At 34.1% G+C, this 17,809-nt stretch overlaps 1 protein-coding gene across 2 annotated transcripts in view; it reads left to right on the top strand.

The window, feature by feature from the left end:
* Window positions 1-4,956, top strand: part of LOC118196548 (kelch domain-containing protein 1-like) — a 92,646-nt gene extending 87,690 nt beyond the window's left edge. The window contains exon 11 of one of the 2 annotated variants that reach the window (XM_035368010.2): window positions 1,791-1,893. Coding sequence is in view for 1 of the 2 variants with exons in the window: in XM_035368009.2 (XP_035223900.1) it covers window positions 1,791-1,920 (130 nt within the window). In the remaining variant the exon portion in view is untranslated. Of the gene's footprint in view, window positions 1-1,790 lie in introns of both variants that reach the window. The other variant, XM_035368009.2, reaches the window with a different exon arrangement.
* The last annotated feature ends 12,853 nt before the right edge of the window (window positions 4,957-17,809 follow it).

Here is a 17,809-nt window from a genome sequence, read left to right on the forward strand (position 1 = left end):
GCTCCATAAATCCTCATCTTTGAAGCCACTCAAATGAAGATATTCTGCAACTGTTTACAGCAGTGATCCGAAAGCAATAAACACAACTGCAAAAAATCTCGCGACTGCGTCATCTGATCATTTCTTTGATGTCCCAGAGGGGCGGTGGTTTCATACTGAAACCGCAATGAAAACATTCAAATTTAAAAGGGTTCCATTACTTTTTTTTTTGTGAACTAAGGACATTTCATTACTCATTGATGCCTGCTTATAAAATATATTGTGGAAAAATTAAATTTTGGGGGCTTTTTTGCTTTTAAAATGTGTCAAAAAGAGTAGGGTGCAAAAGAAGCTATTTTTGAATGATTCGTATCAATTAATGGATGCCCAGAAAGGTTTGCTGCTGTCATCTGTTATCAGTTTTAAGAAGTAATTTAATTTTAGCAGCGGTTTTGAGGGGGGGAATTTCTAAATTAAAAAAAAAATGTTGAAAATGTGGTTTCAAGGCGAAACCACCGCTCCTGAAAGGGTTAAATTGTAAAAACAAGTAAGTATTCAAAACTTTAAAGACTTTAGACATAAGCTGAGGATCATTCACTGATATTTATTTTTACTGATGAACTTTCCACCATTGAACATACTTATAATAATCTTAATAGTCGAAAGTAGTTGAAAGGTGCTGTTGGGCTTACAGCATTATAGAATAGCATGCAAAAAACTATCATTTTTGTTAATCAAGAGGTGAATGTTAAACCATAAGCATATAACAGCCACTTTTAGAAGATGTTTTGCTAGCTTCCTCAGATGCTTAAGAAACCAAAAATAAACTTTCCGTCTAGTCTGTGCACTAGCTTTCAGAACTGAAGGCAATCAAGAATGGCCAGGCATCTTTCCCAGACTTTATGAAAAATTGGACATCTTACTTCTTTCATATGATGGCTTAACAGTCACAACTAGTACAAGCAGAACTTGTTGCTGAGTAATTAGATCTTTCTTCATCACAATAACCTCTATAAGGATTTTGTCTAAATGTTTTAGCCTTTCAACTTTATACCAGATGTTATAAGAAGCAATTAATTGCAACAAAGTAAGCAAACTGTAGATTAATTTATACAAGAACAAATTTGCCTTTCATAATTAGCTTTAGCTTATACCCTGTTCCGCAGATGTGAGTAGAGATAATGACTCTTTTGCATCATGACTATGATAATTGTGACTGTTCAGCCATCATTTAAATGCTTTGTTACACAGAAAAATCTTGTGCTAACTTCATGCCAGTTTGTTGACTGATATTCCTTGTGAAAAGAATGAGTAAAATTTTACTGAATAATTCTGGGCCCTTATAGAAAAATTTTGTGAGATTTTTTTTTGATTCTACATCAGAGGTGAAGGTTGAATCTTTGAAAACTTGTAAATATTTAACAGGAATATTTTTAATTACTTTAACTCTCTGAGCATTATGACCGTCTTTATCCGGTTGTCAGAAGTTTTGCTACTTGGCATATATTAGCTTATATTTTAAGATAGTTTGCTTTCTTACTTTCTTTAATAATGTAAATTTCATCGTAATGAATGTAAGTTTAGGAAAATACTGATAAAATAATTAATTATACCTGTCTTCATGAACATTTAAAATCCTGTGCCACTCAGAGGGTTAAAGTATGCTTGAGCTTTATGTATTACAATGTATATTTGAGTTTATTTCTTGTCACCTTGTATTTATATCATGTGTATCTGAAGTATTTACAAAAGCATATAGTATATACAAAAGTGTTTTTATAGAACTGAAAGTTAGATATTTATTTTTGCAGATTATGTGTTAATGCAGTGCTGCCTATGACCTTACTACACAAGCACTTTTGTATACTGCCTATCAGTATTCAGAAGGTTCTTCGTGCGAGATTTGCCCTGTATGTGTCAAGTAATTTAGATGGTTCTTGAAAGAGGTTCAGACAACGAGTGTTTTAAATTTGAAACCAAAACAAAATTTTAAAAGAGAAAAGCAAAACTTTAATGTGATGAAATGTTCTCATGCATTTCTGTCTTATGTGTACAAAAATCATGTTAAAATGTAATTTTTGAATTTTATGCAATATATACTTTTTATATAAATGGTTAAAATGTATTGCATATAATTGTAAAATTATATTAACAAGATTTTTAAAGGGTCATAAAATTCCTAACTGATCATATTTAAATCTTAAAATAGTGAACAAGTTATTTGTGGTCATTTATTTGACAGTGCTGTTTCAGTATCTGTCATTAAGTATGTTTAGCATTTCAGAATAAATATCTCATTATCATTGTTATAATGTTGTAGGAAGTGATTAAAATTAACTGTGGGCTTTATTTCTTAAAATACTGATGATTCTAGACATAATAATTCCAGTTATGTGTATAATGCCATAATGCCATCAGGTCCATAATGCTTTCCTGCTATTCTGCATATTTATGTTCAACTGTGGTATTGTCAAAGTATGTAACAAGATTTTTTGCTTCAAAGAATACATTTTCATTCTTCAGCCGTGATGAGCTTTGTACTGTCTAGTTGTCATGATTTTTAGCTTATAAGCCACTTCTTATTCCTGATAATTATATGCGTTCACTATTGTGTTGAATAATCCTAATCATATCAATGTATCCTGATGTATGCCAAAATTCAATCTTGATTAAAATTATTCAATACAGTTGTATGCTTCACTATTGTGTTGAATAATCCTAATCATATCAATGTACCTGATGTATGCCAAAATTCAATCTTTATTCTGCCTGCAAAAGCAAACTAATTTAGATGACCTTCTTAATCTATGTCCATCTGTTTACGAAGGCTATGCCTTGCTGCTATTGCTGCATCCCATTTCTAGTTTTACTGGGATGTAACCCACTGTTCATTATTTAGGTAAAGTGAACATGTCCAAACCTCAGAACATAACTTCCTATTTTTTGTGCAGTCAGATACAATGTCATATTTAAATTTATAGAGTGTTTTTTACTAACAATGATTTATGTATTATGTTTGATTTGCTACTGTTTACACAATGACTTAAGCTCCTTCAGATTTCTTGATTAAAATCTTGCATAATTGTTTTATTTGAGCCTTGTAATATCCATTAATGTACTTCTTTTGTACAAATGGTATAAGAAATTTATGTACGGAATCTCTTAATTCACTGCAGAATGTAACAAATATCTTAACATCTAGATGTCAAATATTTAGAGATTCTGTAAGAAAGCATATTTTTTTTCTTTTTTTGGGGGGGGGGCATATATTAAAAGTTAAAAATGTGAAATGTATGCTTTGCTTGTTTCATTAAATCATTACATTATCATGTATTTGAATTTTTTTTATTGTTGTTATGATTATTATTGACTTGGCATTTACCAAATGGTATCACATTGAGGTAAGTCTCATTTGTAATCTTGGAAGGTGAATTTGCATTGTTCATTTTTCTCTTGGATCTTATCATCAACATTGATAAAATGATTTTTGGCATCATATTTCCACTTCTACCAGAACATTGTGAAAGATAGAATTTGAACATATTATGCATTGCTTCGCTTTGTACATTACTAACCTCTGGCTAGAACTTTGTGAATTTTATATGAACTGATAGATTTTAATTGCTCCAATTCTTCTGTGCACACAAAAATCCACCTTAATCTCAAATATGGGCCTTTGGCATGAGTGCAGACTTTGCTGACAACATATGGTCTGGGTGACCAAAATAAAGGGCATGCACAGAATAACTTCCTGCAGATGAAGATTGCCAATTTTTTTAATTGCTTTGCATCTTTTCATTTCAAATCAGTGCGAATTTAAGATTAAGTGATTTCATATCAGTGCGAATTTAAGTAATGTTTATTTTAAAAAATTCGCATATATCATTGGTATTACTTAAACACAATACTTCACTGAAAATCATATTATTAGAAGAATAGCCACTTGTAGGATCGGCAGCCTGAAATAGTTATTATAAAAAAGAATATATATATATATACTATGATTTTAATGAATCTAGGTAGTGCAATTTCATCAGTCCTGTTAGTGATTAACAATAGAAGTGCAGAGTTATATTAATTGCTTTTAACTTCCTCAGTTTATTAATCAATAACATGCAGATTAAATTTGAAGGAAAAATTAAATATCTTGCATTTTACCAAATGGTATCACATTGAGGAAGGTTAAAATCGCTTACTTTCTAGCAGTGGCAATACTCTTTTTTAAATTTCTGAGCTTGTTAAGTTTGAAAGACAAATATCGTAAACTTTGCAAAACGGCCACTTTTTTCTTTTAATTTCTGAGTTCTCTGATTAAATTAAAAAGTAAATATGTTATGCTTTGCTGAGTTGCAATATATTGCTTTTAAATCACAGAGTTTGTTAATCAAGAAGTTGCTGCATTTACATAAAATATGAAATAAATAAAACCTAAAATTGCACTGTGAGGTGCACATGCTCATGTGGATGGTTATGTATGTTTAAAATTTGGTGGGTCCTGTTGCTGCTGTTTTATAACATGAGGAATATACAGCTTTTTTTGTTATTTAATAATAGAGATATGTTGTTGAATTTTAGGTAGAAATAAGATACAAACTTAAATTTTTAACAAACTTGTTCTTGTCTAGATTAATAATAAAAATGCGGATAAGGAACTGAAAGTTCAAAAGGAAAATTTCAATCATTTTATTAAATGAACTAACAAAAAGTCTGCTAAAAGTAAATGTAAGGTATTATTTTATCCAAACTTGCATTTGTTGTGAGCTTTTCTCTTTTTTATACATATACGTAAATGTATAAAAGATCTGTGTCTATAGGTGTATTTTGTATCACTTTGGTTTTGCTAGAAACTTAAAATTGAGACTTTTTATTTTCAGATATTATGTATTTCATCAGTTTTTATTTTTGCTTATTATTCTCATTTCATCTGTTACTGTGTTACAAATTAGACATTTATTTCTAATAAAGTGTTTTACTTTAGATTTTGTGCTGTTTTATTATATTACCTATGCATTTATGATATAAATATATACACTGTAATCGTGTAGATGATGCTTATATATTATGCTGAAAACTTGCTTTAAAGTAACCAAAATGCAGTTTGCATGAAAAATGCTCTATTTTGTTCATTTATTGTATTCCTAGAAAATCTTTGTTATGATGCATTCAAATAGTTGATTCTAAGATTTATTCTTTTGCACATCTCCAGTTTTCCTTCACTTCTTGTGGGATGTGAAATTAATTTGAATAGAATTATTTGATTCAGAGTGAACCTTCTTGGAAACTCCTGTAATTTTTTTCAGAATAGTCCATATCACTAATGCTAGTTCTAATGTAACGTGCTTTTTAAGAAGACTTAATAATTCAATATTTTTTGTTTAAAATAACTTTAAAAATTTTTACTTTTTGGTACATTTTATATTCATTTGCTACATTGTTTCTTGTATTTCTGTAATTTTGCATAAGGATAGTTCTTTTAGTTCCTGGATTGAATTTTTTTTTTTTTTTAATCATGGAAGGGTTTTTATAATCTTTGCTGTTTGTTACCTTCAAATAGTCCCTTAGTATAATATGTTCGTATCACTCTCTGAAAAAGTATTGGAACATTTTAAATGCTATAGCGCTCTCTTCGTGTTTTTCAGTGGGCAGTTATGGAATCTTTTTTCATTTAAGGTGACTTTCAACCTGGAAAACAGGAAAAGTTTCAAAGGATAAAATCAGGCAAATGCAGTATCTGGAGTATTGGAATTTTCTTTTTAAGCTAAAAAGTTTTGATACTAGTTTAGTAATAGTTGCACGTGGCATGGAGTTATGGACGGCTATTTCCAGAAATCTATTTTTATAGTATTTTCCACAAGTAAGCATTCTAAGACATCTAAGATTCGAAAGCATAAATTTCGTTTCTCCGTCCCCCTTTTGCCAGTGATGGAAGAGCAATCAGGATAAGAATTATTCTCTTCAGATATTTGAGGGAAAGAGAAATTCAAATGCCATTCAGATGTCATTATGTAGCTCACTACATTCTTGTCAAGTGTACATTACGCTAAAAAAAAAAGAAGACTACGGTTCTATATCACCCGTGTATATTTCTACTGGGCCAATTGACAAAATTCAGCTTGCGTTTTTCATGTCTTGGAAGCACCACTTAGAATATATATTAGATTTATATATAGCACTGTTCTAATATAGTTATTCCGAGACAAAATCGGACTTTTCCTGAAATGACATGCTGATTTTTTTTCCATATTTCGATTTGACGACTCAAATTACGCCAAACTACCAAGTTTTGTAAAAATCGCATGAGTGGTTTTTAAAAAATTAGCTCTCAAAATTTTAGCTCCTCAATGTTAATTTGGCATGTATTCATTAATATATCTTTTTTTATTAAACTTATTTGATTCCTTCTAACGTAGTTTGAAATTTAGGTTCATTTCAAATAAAATTCACCCATTTTTTAAGATTTATTTTTAAAATTTGTATTTTTAAATATTTCGGAAAAAGTTTTGAATTATAACTTATAAAATTTTTACATTCATCTTAAAGTAGATGTATTTTTAAGCATACCTGTAAAAAATTAGAGCTTTTTATTTAAAATTTCCAAAGATATACGTGAATTTATATATTGGCTCATTTTGAAATTTGGCATATTTGTTGAAAGCGATAATAACGAAAATGTGGTTTAAGCACTTTGTTAAAATGATTTGAAAGTAAGAAGGATGTGACTCCCCCCCTCCTCATCTACAATGTGAAAAGATAGGAAATAGGTGCCTTTTTTCCCCATTGCGGCATAATGGAAGGGTAAGAAAAATAAGTTGCCATATATTAAGAAGTTCGCCAAGTGAATTATTCTTGGCGCAAACTGAAAAAATTGCGCAAATATATATTTTTGAATTTCTCCGTAAATTTCGCACCAAATTTTATAAAATTTAATATCTAGGCATAATTTGAGTCGTAGAATCAAAATATGGAAAAAAAATTGTATGTTATTTAAAAAAAAAAAGTCCTATTTTGAATCAAAATAACTATGTTAGAACAATGCTATATATAAATCTGATATATATCCTAAGTTACTGTTTCTAAAGTTTGTTGGTCACAAGAAAAAATCCGCCGACGCAGAAATCAATTTAAGTCTATAAATACATCAGTGGCAACAATAAATAAAATAAACCAAAGTTTACATTTGAAAAAATTTTAAAGAAAAATGTCACCAGCTTTTGCCGAGGTCATTTGACTCAACGAAGAACAACTTGTGGAACCCTGTATGAAAACTGTTGTGACCCTCGATGAAGCATGGGTTTACCCAAAATGATTGCAACAAAAAAAAAAGTCTATTTATGATAGAAAACGAAGAGAAAATATTTACAAATTGATTTGGTCAATGCAAAGAAAGTGTCTGTAAAGGATTTATGATTGCCGGAAGATTCTCGGTCAATGGGAAATTTAAAAAAAGATGATTGGGAAATCATGACGTACTCAACGTACTATCAAGAGAAAGTTTTACAGAAGAAATTCTACTTATTTATTATCAGAGACGTTCAAAATTGTGAAACATCATCAAGACCAAGTAAAAATGTATACTTCGAAAAGTACCACTGCGTTCCTTTAAAAAATGAAGACATACAAGTATTGCATGTCTTTTCAATGTATTCCCCACGAAGTCGCCTGATATTTCACGTATGGATAAGTCTGCCTTTCATCTCTTGAAAAGAACTCCTGTACAAACCCACCATGATTGACGGGGAAAGTAGTGGAAGAGAAATAGAAATCATTATCCTTAGAAATTTAACGAAAAGCCCTTTTCTCATGAAAATCACGATGCAGATTTTTGTCCAAAAAAAAAAAACCGCTGTCGTTTCAAATATTAATTAAAAAACCCCGAAATTATTTTAAAAATGTGTAAACACCTTTTGTATATCAGTAGCACTTCATTCATGTAATCGAGAGAAGGATCAAGGAAGGGTTAAATTACGAGGCCCATAGGCTTAATGCCTTTATCCCCACATCATCAAAGATTAAATAATTATCATCAAAAAGAGGGTTCGGCAAAGAGGTAAAATTTAGTGTCGAATTGTCAAAATAACAGAAGGTTAAACTGCCATCCACAGTGAAAAAAGGTAAAAACACTGAAGGACTTAATTAATTTTGAGATCGAATAAAGGGCCAGAATCAATTCTGAAGGGCTGCATCATGAATTTGAAAAAGAGTCGATATTTTTTTGATCAATGATCTTGTGGTGTTAACATTACGCGAAAGGCCATTCAGGTCGCAAGTGATTCGGGTCTGGGGAGAACATGGAGGTAGGAAGTAAGATGGAGTTGCTCTAACAAGTTTCTCCGGTACCCTGCTTTGAAGCACTGGCCATCCCTACGTGGTGACCAAAACATTGGGTAATTTACCATCAAATTGAATGGGTTTTGACGCTATCGGATGTAAATATTTTGTAATTACGTCGTAAATATACATATAAATGTATATATTTTCTTTTTCTACAACACTTCAGAGTCCTAAGTATATGAAAACAACACATTTTTTAACAACATTTTATTCTGAACGGAATTAAATGCTATACTTTTCGCAGAACAATTTGCTCAGAATGGTTTAATTTGAATGAAATATTTTCACAAGTTTTCGTTAATTACATTAGAAAAAAATTGTAAGGTAATTCGATTTTATTCGGCTATGGTACAAAAATTAAGATCAGTTTATTGTATTATTAATATTAAAATTATGCATTATTTCTTTTCTATTTATAGAGCTTCTTCCTAAAATACTTTCTTAAATATGACATGATTTTTTGGCTTCGAAATCGAAAAATATAAGTCGGTTTATACCTAATGCTCTATTCGGTTCATTTCTAATTAGACCAACTTTTATTTTAACAGCGAAATACTTTAAATAGTACTTAACTGTCTCTGAACATTTCTGAAAGGGAATAAAATAAGGATTTTTTAAAAGTATTATTATAAAATGTAAAGAGAATAATTCTAGAATCAGTCAGAGGACCATTCATGATCGACCTCCTTTAGCAAGATACACAAATGTTTTCACCTCCGTCGGTTACCCTATTTTCAAATTCTTGATAAGCTGTCTTGATGATGTAGAACGTTCACATGGTCACATCATCTTGACCGCACATGGTACTTCCAAATTCTCAAATGAATCTTGTCTTCTGTTCCACACATTTGTGTAAAACTGTACATAATTTTACGCAAATGTGTGGTTCCAAATCAAGAAAAAGTTAACTTTCCTTGATTTGGAACCACATATCTAACTGAACTGGCATATCTATGTGTATATTTATTTATTTTGACGAGGATTGCAGTTTTTGGTGATAATTTTATTTTTATTAACCCAAATAATTATAAGACTTTTCTGCACAGGCTGAGAAAGAAAAGTATACTGCGTATAAGGTACACTGGTGTGCAAAAATTAAGGACGAGATGGTTTTTTCAATATAACTTTGTACAAAAGCTTTCCAAATCAACACATTTAATACTGTAAGATCCCCAATACGTAAGGACATGAGTAATGTAAGCAACACTTACGAAAAGAGAAATCAGGGATAAAAAGAAGCTTTATTGAAAAAGTAACATGGAGCGCAATGCGACTGAAGGCCGAAACATCCCTGTGATGGGTGTCCAGCAAGAAACATCCTTTAATAGGGGATATGATCTCCCCTGACTGCTAGGCAGGTTTCACAGCGTCTGCCCATGCTGAGAATGAGGGTGTCAATGAGTTGTTGAGGCATTGCTGCCCATTCTTCTTGCAGCGCCAATCGAAGCTCCGGAATCGTTACTGGTGGTAAGGTACGAGCTGCCAAGCGTCTGCCTAGAAAATCCCATACATGCTCGATGGGATTGAGATTCGGAGATCGTGCGTGCCAATCCATACGTTCAACATCCTCACTCTCTAAGAGCTGTTCGGCAGCTACTGTGCGATGACATGGTGCATTGTCGTCCATGAAAAGGAACTGCAGACCCATAGCGGCTCTAAAAAGACGCACATATGGAAGAAGAATCTCGTTACAATAACGGGTCCCGTTGACTGAACCTGCGTCGAAGATGTGAAGGTCTGTACGACTACCAAGCATGATGCCTCCCCAAACGAGAACACCGCCACCTCCATACCTGTCCCTTTCAATGATGTTCGAGGGATGATTGTGGCTTCTCCGCTCTCTCCAGATGAGTATGCGATGAGAATCGCTACTCAGACTGAATCTGCTCTCATCTGTAAAGAGTACTCGTCCCCATTCATAGTCTTTCCAATCCCGGTGTTCCCGGCACCACAGAGAACGCCTTCTCCGATGGGCAGGCGTTAGAGGTACACACCGTACAGGGCGTCGTGCAAACAGACCACCACCGTGCAGTCTTCTGGCCACGGTAAAACGCGATATCGGTCGTCCAGTCGCCTGTGTCATGTGTCTAGCGATTTCTCCCGCTGTCTGCCGCCTGTTTCTTCTGGCCTGTAAGGCAATATACCGGTCATCTGCGGGTGTGGTTCCTCGTGGACGACCACTACTAAACCCCCGGATAGCTGTTCCTGTAGTTTGAAATTGTCTCCAAAGTCGTGAAACGATGCTGTGAGCAATTCTGAACTCTGCAGCCACACTTGTCACACTGCGGCCTTCCTCCAACTTCCCAATGATTCGACCTCGGATAAAAGCATCCAGATGTCGTCTAACAGATTGATTATTCGCCATTTCTCGCTGAGGCAGCAACTCGGTGTGATTTTAACTGCTATACGGCATGCAATCTCTTTGCCAGAAATACTGATCTTACACCGACAACATGCTTTATACTACTCAGACACTCCCCCATTACGTGTACCTGTATATCTGCGCATGTGCTACCGTACATCACCTTACTTAATCTCCTGATTGGTCTTTCTGTCCGCTCTGCCTCTTCGTTCAGCTGATATGCTAATTTTTCGACTTCGTCCTTAATTTTTGCACACCAGTGTATTTTACCTTAGAATCAGTCCTGGATTTGGGAAGGGGGGGTAAGCCTTTGACCCAGGTGCACAAATTCAAGTGTGGCACTGGATCGTATTTGGAATGTTGTGTAATTTATCTCTACTATTAGTGGTTTCCAGGACAGGTTTAAAAAGCTCTTTTAAGAAGATTTGTGATAAACTACCAACCGTTTAATGGGAACAAAGTTAAAAAAAAGCTTAAAGTACAGCCGGATTACGAATGTAAAGATAAGATTAGAGAGAAAACAATAGAGGAGCTGACAATCTCACACTTACCATGAGAGTGATGCCTGGAGTCACTCTATTGCCTTCTTTCGGGTAAGGGATATTTAAATGAGAAATAGAATAGCTCGGAGGCGCCTTGTTTCCATAGCTATGCCTCTTGGGAAATGGAGAAGCATTGTAAATATTTTCTAAGACCGCACCCAATAAAAAATAATCTTGGACCAATGAAATAATTCAAATCAATACATGCCGAACATACACAACAGCCTGGACTAGAATGAATAGCCGTCTGTCTGCAAAAATTTGCATTCTTCAAGAAATGAAGCAATGCATTTAGATTTTTGCAGACAGTCGGCAACATAGGCTCACCTTTGACTTCATTGGAAACAATGGCGCATGTTTGGCGTTATAAAGTTCAATTTATTATTTTAATGTTTTTTAGTTTTGATGTTCTTTTGAATATGCTTGCTAGTGAGACGCACCCATTTAGCTAGCGCGCGTCCACGGACGCGGCCCTAAGACTAGCGTGGCAAATTACGTCAGTTTTTAGTTACTAAGGGAAGTCATGATGCATTTTATTTAAGATAAAAGAAATCACGCGCTTAGAGAAAGAGCCGAACAGGGAAAACAAATTGCAGCTACGATCTAAAATTGGCATCTCCAAACAGTCTAAAGTCAGAATTTGAGACAACATTCTTCATCGATCTCAAACGAACAACTCGTGGACATGAAGCCAAGATATAAAGAATTCCTTATTAACACTAGAACGCCCGACAGAGTCCTTTCGACTCCGCACGTTAAATAAACACCCATATCTTTCCTAATTTTTCATTTCAGTTGTTTTCCTTTTCTGACATTTAATGAATTAGTGATGTCTATGACTTGAGAAAAGCAGAAATATTTAACTTAATTTTTAAAATATTTATGGGCCTATATCTCTAGAACGCCCTATGGAGTCGCATCAACTCCGTGGGGAAAAAGCCGCAGTTTTATCATTTCTTTCCTGTTTAGCGGTCATGATCTTGTAATGTACTTTCTTTTTGAAATGGTGATATATCAGTTATTGCTACATTCCTCTTTTCATCCCTAAGTTGAAAAAATGGTCAGGTCTTTGCACCTGCTGATCTAAATGGCTTACTTCCTGGGATGACTCCTTTCGTTGTTATTTGTGTTATATTTTTCATAAATCTTCATGCTACTCAGTTTGTTTAAATGTATTGCAAAAAATGGCTCGTAAAAAAGGACTAACGCTAGAGGAAATAGCAAATCTTTTACGTGAGCTATCAGATAATGAATCTGAAGGGGAATCTGATTTTTTACGATTTGACTTGAAATCTACACGCTTGCAAATAAACAAATTTGGAGTGATATCTGAAATTTGCAATCGCTTCATTGATAATTGTATTTCTTGCTTCAAACCGGAAGAAAATATAACAATAAACGAACAATTGTTTCCAAGTAAAACACGATGTCCGTTTACTTAATTTACACTGTCAAAACCCGTAAATATGGAAAAACGTTTTGGCTTGCTCTTGATGTAAAAGCAAAATACATCCTCAATGCTTTCCCTTATCTAGGAAAAAATGAAGAACGACCAACTGATCAAAGATTATCTGAATACGTAGTTATGAGACTGGTGAAACCTTTTCTAAACGCAACCTCCGGTCTAAATGTCAACAGTTGATAATTTTTTTTACATCACTTTGCTTAGCTGATTGCAAAAGAAGGAAACAAGCTTGGTAAGAACTGTCAGCAGTGCAAGAAGCGAAATCCCGAAGGCCATGAAGATTCTCGAGAGGCACTGCATGAATCTAAAATTTTGAAACATGACGAAACAAGTGCTATTCTTACAGTATAGTAAGGAAAGAGAAGGGAAAATGTAGTGATTTTAAGTACCTTTCATCCATCTGTCGATACAAGTAATAATGAAACGAAAACTCTAAAAACAATAAGTTTTTTAATTGCCGAAAAACTAATTATAAGACAGACGTTCGTCCAAATGTTAGCTGATGAAACATAGTTGTATGTTAGCCAAAACTACATACGCCGTACTAATAAACCAAAAAGAAATGCAAGCAGAGCAGAGAGATCAGCCCTAAAAAGGAGGAAATGTGAAATAAAACTTAGTAAAGGTAATATGGCTACTAATGTCTGTATTTCATGCAACAAAATGGCGTGCGGAAAATGTCATGGCAAGCTTGATTATACATGAAAAAAAAAAAAGAAAAAACTGCATTCCTGAATTGGAAAAGGATTGTAAATATATGAATTTTGTGAAAAGCCTTTTTTTTTTTTCATTTTCTTATAATTGTTAATTCAGTTATCCCTTTTTTAAATTAATATTTGTATGTATTGTTCCTAATTATAAATTTTAAAATGTTTTAATTGAATAATTGTATACATTATTGTGTTTCTCGTTTATGTGTTTACCTTATAAATCCCGTTGGAGTCGAAATGACTCCGGCGGGCGCTTTAGTGTTAAGGTGGTGATGGGAAACAGAAAGACTTGATTTGTCGGACCCAGGCTGTTGGACAGTCATAGGAAAAATGAGCGATCCTTTTTAAGCTGTCAAGCTGTATTATTAGCTGGAAAACATCCAGAAAACATAAATTGTAGGTCTAGGACGTGATGGCAAACAACTGACATCTTCTATGTGGTATAGAACGTTAGCAAAGAATGAAAAGATTAAGATCTTGGCTTATATTTTCTAAAAGCTAAAAATGCAAGTTTTACCGGAAACATGCCACTGCAACTACATCAACATTGTGTACCGTAGGATTCATTAATTCGATAAAAGCTTCAGAAAGATTAACCGAGCACGAAGCATATGAAATCCACAAATAGTGCATGATTAAGTGGAAAACTTGAGTACAGCAAATGAAATCGTGCGACTAATTCACACAGAGAAAGAAAAAGAATGCAAATCCTACACATTGTCATGGTTGCTTTGTTGTAGCTTTCAACAAACTGCCTTTTCTTTCCATAGGTCTGATGGAAACACCTAGCAGCCTGCTCACAAAGTGTTCCCTGCCTAGCCAAGGAAATTTTTTCATTTTAATGACTGTGTTTGCCAAACATAATTCAACTCTTAAATACCAGTCAGGTCACCTAAAAAAAGGGACAGGTGTCATATTTATCAACGACAATTTAAAATGAAACTATGGACACATTACGGCGAAAACAGTTCGAAATAGCATTTTAAACGATACCTAAGAAGCGAAATGTATCTACTACTCATTAATATTCGACTACACTTCAGATGTTTCGCCTAGGAACCAAATGAGCCGGTTATCCTTATTAGCACTCTCAGACACTCCCCGCGTACCAGAGAAAAACATCGCTACCCTTGTGACATCCTTCCCACATAAGAATCACAACCTTAATTGACTCATTCACGCAAAACTGACTCTGCGGTTTTACCACCCGCGGCTACATCTTATAACGACACTGAACTTAACACCCCTCTTTTTTCGCCGCCGCTAGTGCGGACCTCACTCTCTTTCATCCGCCTCCCACACTCCTTTCACCCTTCTCTTTCTACCCCCACCCGCTCTTTATCAGAAGTCGAGTAAAAAGATGTTTCTACATCTTGACACTCGAAAATAAAATACGATCTGTGTGATATGCTAAAAAAAAGTGTGATATGTTTGAAATAAAGCAAAGTTTTATTAATTATATACAAGTTGGTGGAAAGACGAGAATATACTGTTTATCAACAGATTGTGGAAAAATTGATACTTGCTAGTTTGGATATTGGACAACATCGTGATCAGACTTCCGATAAAAGGTCTAATATGTCCTGTACTTATGTAGGAGTACAAGCCATGATTACAAAAATGAATGAGCTGGCTGAATTGGTGCCATGTTTGGCTCACTCCTTGAATCGTGTTTGTGCGCATTCTGCCTTATCGTGCCCGAAAGCAGTTAAATTATTATGAATTATCCAAAAGCATTTTGCATTTTTGTCAGATCGATGGGATGTTATGAAAAACAATGTATAAGAACCATCTAAAAAGGAAGCAGCCAGACAATATGTTCTGTAAAATATGTGGTGGCTGTGAAAGGTCAAAAAAGGGTAGCGCTTTCTATCTCTTGCAACCTATGATTTGCAGAATGCCTTTTACAATATTTGTATTGCGCTGCAGATTTTCTCTGTGCTTACGAAACATCCTGAAACCTGTGAGTGAAGTTTTAGTATTAAAACTATCTATGATCATCTATGAGCCAAAAGCATCTATCGAGTGGGAGCCACTGGCCAGGCTACCGACCTAAGGTTTAACCAAGCGGATTTTGTGCCTGGTCAGTGGGATGAATGACAGCCAGCGCATGTTTTTTCTTTCAATTTTAGAAGAGAAGCTTACAGAGTCACAATTTTTTCTGGTACAGGTCATCTGAGTTACATAGGATATTTAAATTAGCTAAAATTACAATGATATCTTGTTTCGTGATGTTACATTGGATATAATTGCAGTTATTCTTGAAAGGTATTTATGTTACATTTCGCGTTTCATAGTAGTATCTTAAGTTTCATTTACATTACACTCTATTATTTTCTTTCAATGCATGCGTTATGTTAGGGTGTAGTACATTACACCCTACATTATATAGTACAATACATTATACATGGAATTACTGGGGATTATTATATTAGAGTACATACATTATATCAGAATACAAAACATTAAATCATACATTATATCGAAAATCAAACCCGACATCAAATTAATTATGACGATGACATAGATTTATCTATAGAAAAAAAGGCTCGCAGAATAAAATTTTAACTTTCACTACTAATTCCATATTACTTGAATAGCGTTAGGGAACATTGAAGAACTTAAAATTACTAGAAACAGGAAGTATGAAAATTAAGATAGGAAAGTGCGAATTCTGTCATACGTTCTGATACCGTTGTATGTTTAGAGTATATTAATATAACATCTAGTTTAGGCATTTCTTCACGGAACATACAATGGATACAATGTAAACAACATAAAATGTATAACATATCATGACAGATAAAATGCATTGTGTGTACTTAATGCAGAACCCAGTTTTAGAGGGTCCAGTGTAATATAATCACTAAAAGGTAAGAGAATGTAGTTAAGATAAAATGAAAAATGTATTTTGGTAAGAAATCATAAATGTATTTATATAAAATGATTCAACTTTGACAGGTGGCAGGTCTAAAATTTTCTACATAAGAAAATTATAAAATACCTGTATTCCTTTTACAATTAGCGATAAGAACGGAGGCCCAATTCAATTCAAATTAATATTTCCTCACTATTACATGATACTCAATGGCTGAAAAATATAAGGCATTCAGTCAATTTCTGGTGAAACACACTAAAGACCGGTTGACTCGGGGAACATATAATCAGACAGAAATTTTGACAAAAATCCATTCACACACAAAATCCCATCAAACTAAGAAAAATTAATGCACAGTAAAAAAAAAAAAAAAACTTGAAAACCAGCTGTTGCCGGAATGAATTAAGATATAATTTCCGTCGTTTACATTCAAAAATAAGAATTTTCATTAAACAAACATCACTATGGTTGATGAAAGATAATAAAATTTTATAAGGCTAAATCTGGGAGCGAAAGTGGCAAAATCTTCTGGAGATGTCGTTACATATTTTCAGTCGCACTACTTGTTGGCAGATGATAGCAATGAATCTTCCATACTGCATACTCTGTAGATATGGATTCTCGACGACGAAAAACATCTAAAAATAGAAGGAAAAAGCTATTTAGTTTGAAGAAATAATTCTAAACGACGGTATCCCATGGTCTGTTCGTCTTCTCGAACCATCCCGAGGGTCTGTCGCGGCCATGATTTTCTTTGGCCTTCCTCAGCTGTCTCAAAGCACGAGAATAATTTTAACGAGGTCTCCACTTCGAACGTCTTGCTGACGTTTCTTCTTCTCTTGAAAACAATTCTCATACTTGGCGAAGAGATGATCTAGAGGGACACCAAGCACCAACAACCTCAGTGGAGCCTCTTAGAGGAAATCGTTAAAAGTCTACCAGAAGTTGTCGCACATCGTTCCTCCCTCTATCTCTGCACTCCGAAGCCACCATTCCTGGTCAACCACTGGTCTTCTTGCTTTTCGTAAACACATTCCATTATTATCCGCGCGCAACAATGCCGATCCAACCAGAACAACTGCTGAACACTCTGGGTTTCGCCCCTACAGAGCAGACGTTGCAGAATAACCACATACAAAATTTTAACCTCGCAGAAGGGTGCAAAAATTCAAACCAGGTCATATGGTAATATGGCAAAGGAGCTACTGATAAGGGCAAGAATGCAGACGCTGTTTACAGCTTATATAATAAAATAGTTTTAACACATTCGAGGTACTAAAATCTTTTATATTACATAAGTTTTCCTACATTATAAATTGTCGAAATATAGTTTAAAGCATATTCTAAGTACTGAATTCACACTTCGTTACAAATTGTCGAAATACCCACCTGAGTTAGATAATAAAAATTTAATAACTTGTAAGTTATTTCTCCCTCCTTCCTAGCGTGCCTTCGCGGTGTAATGGTTCTGCACGCTAGGCCGGTATTCCTGAGGTTCGTGGTTCGATTCCCGGCGAAGGCGATTGCTCATTTTTCATGTTG

The sequence above is a fragment of the Stegodyphus dumicola genome, chromosome 6 (genome assembly GCF_044657685.1).
Source record: "Stegodyphus dumicola isolate Sdum_Otavi_A_Nest chromosome 6, ASM4465768v1".
In the NCBI taxonomy this organism is placed as follows: Eukaryota; Metazoa; Arthropoda; class Arachnida; order Araneae; family Eresidae; genus Stegodyphus; species Stegodyphus dumicola.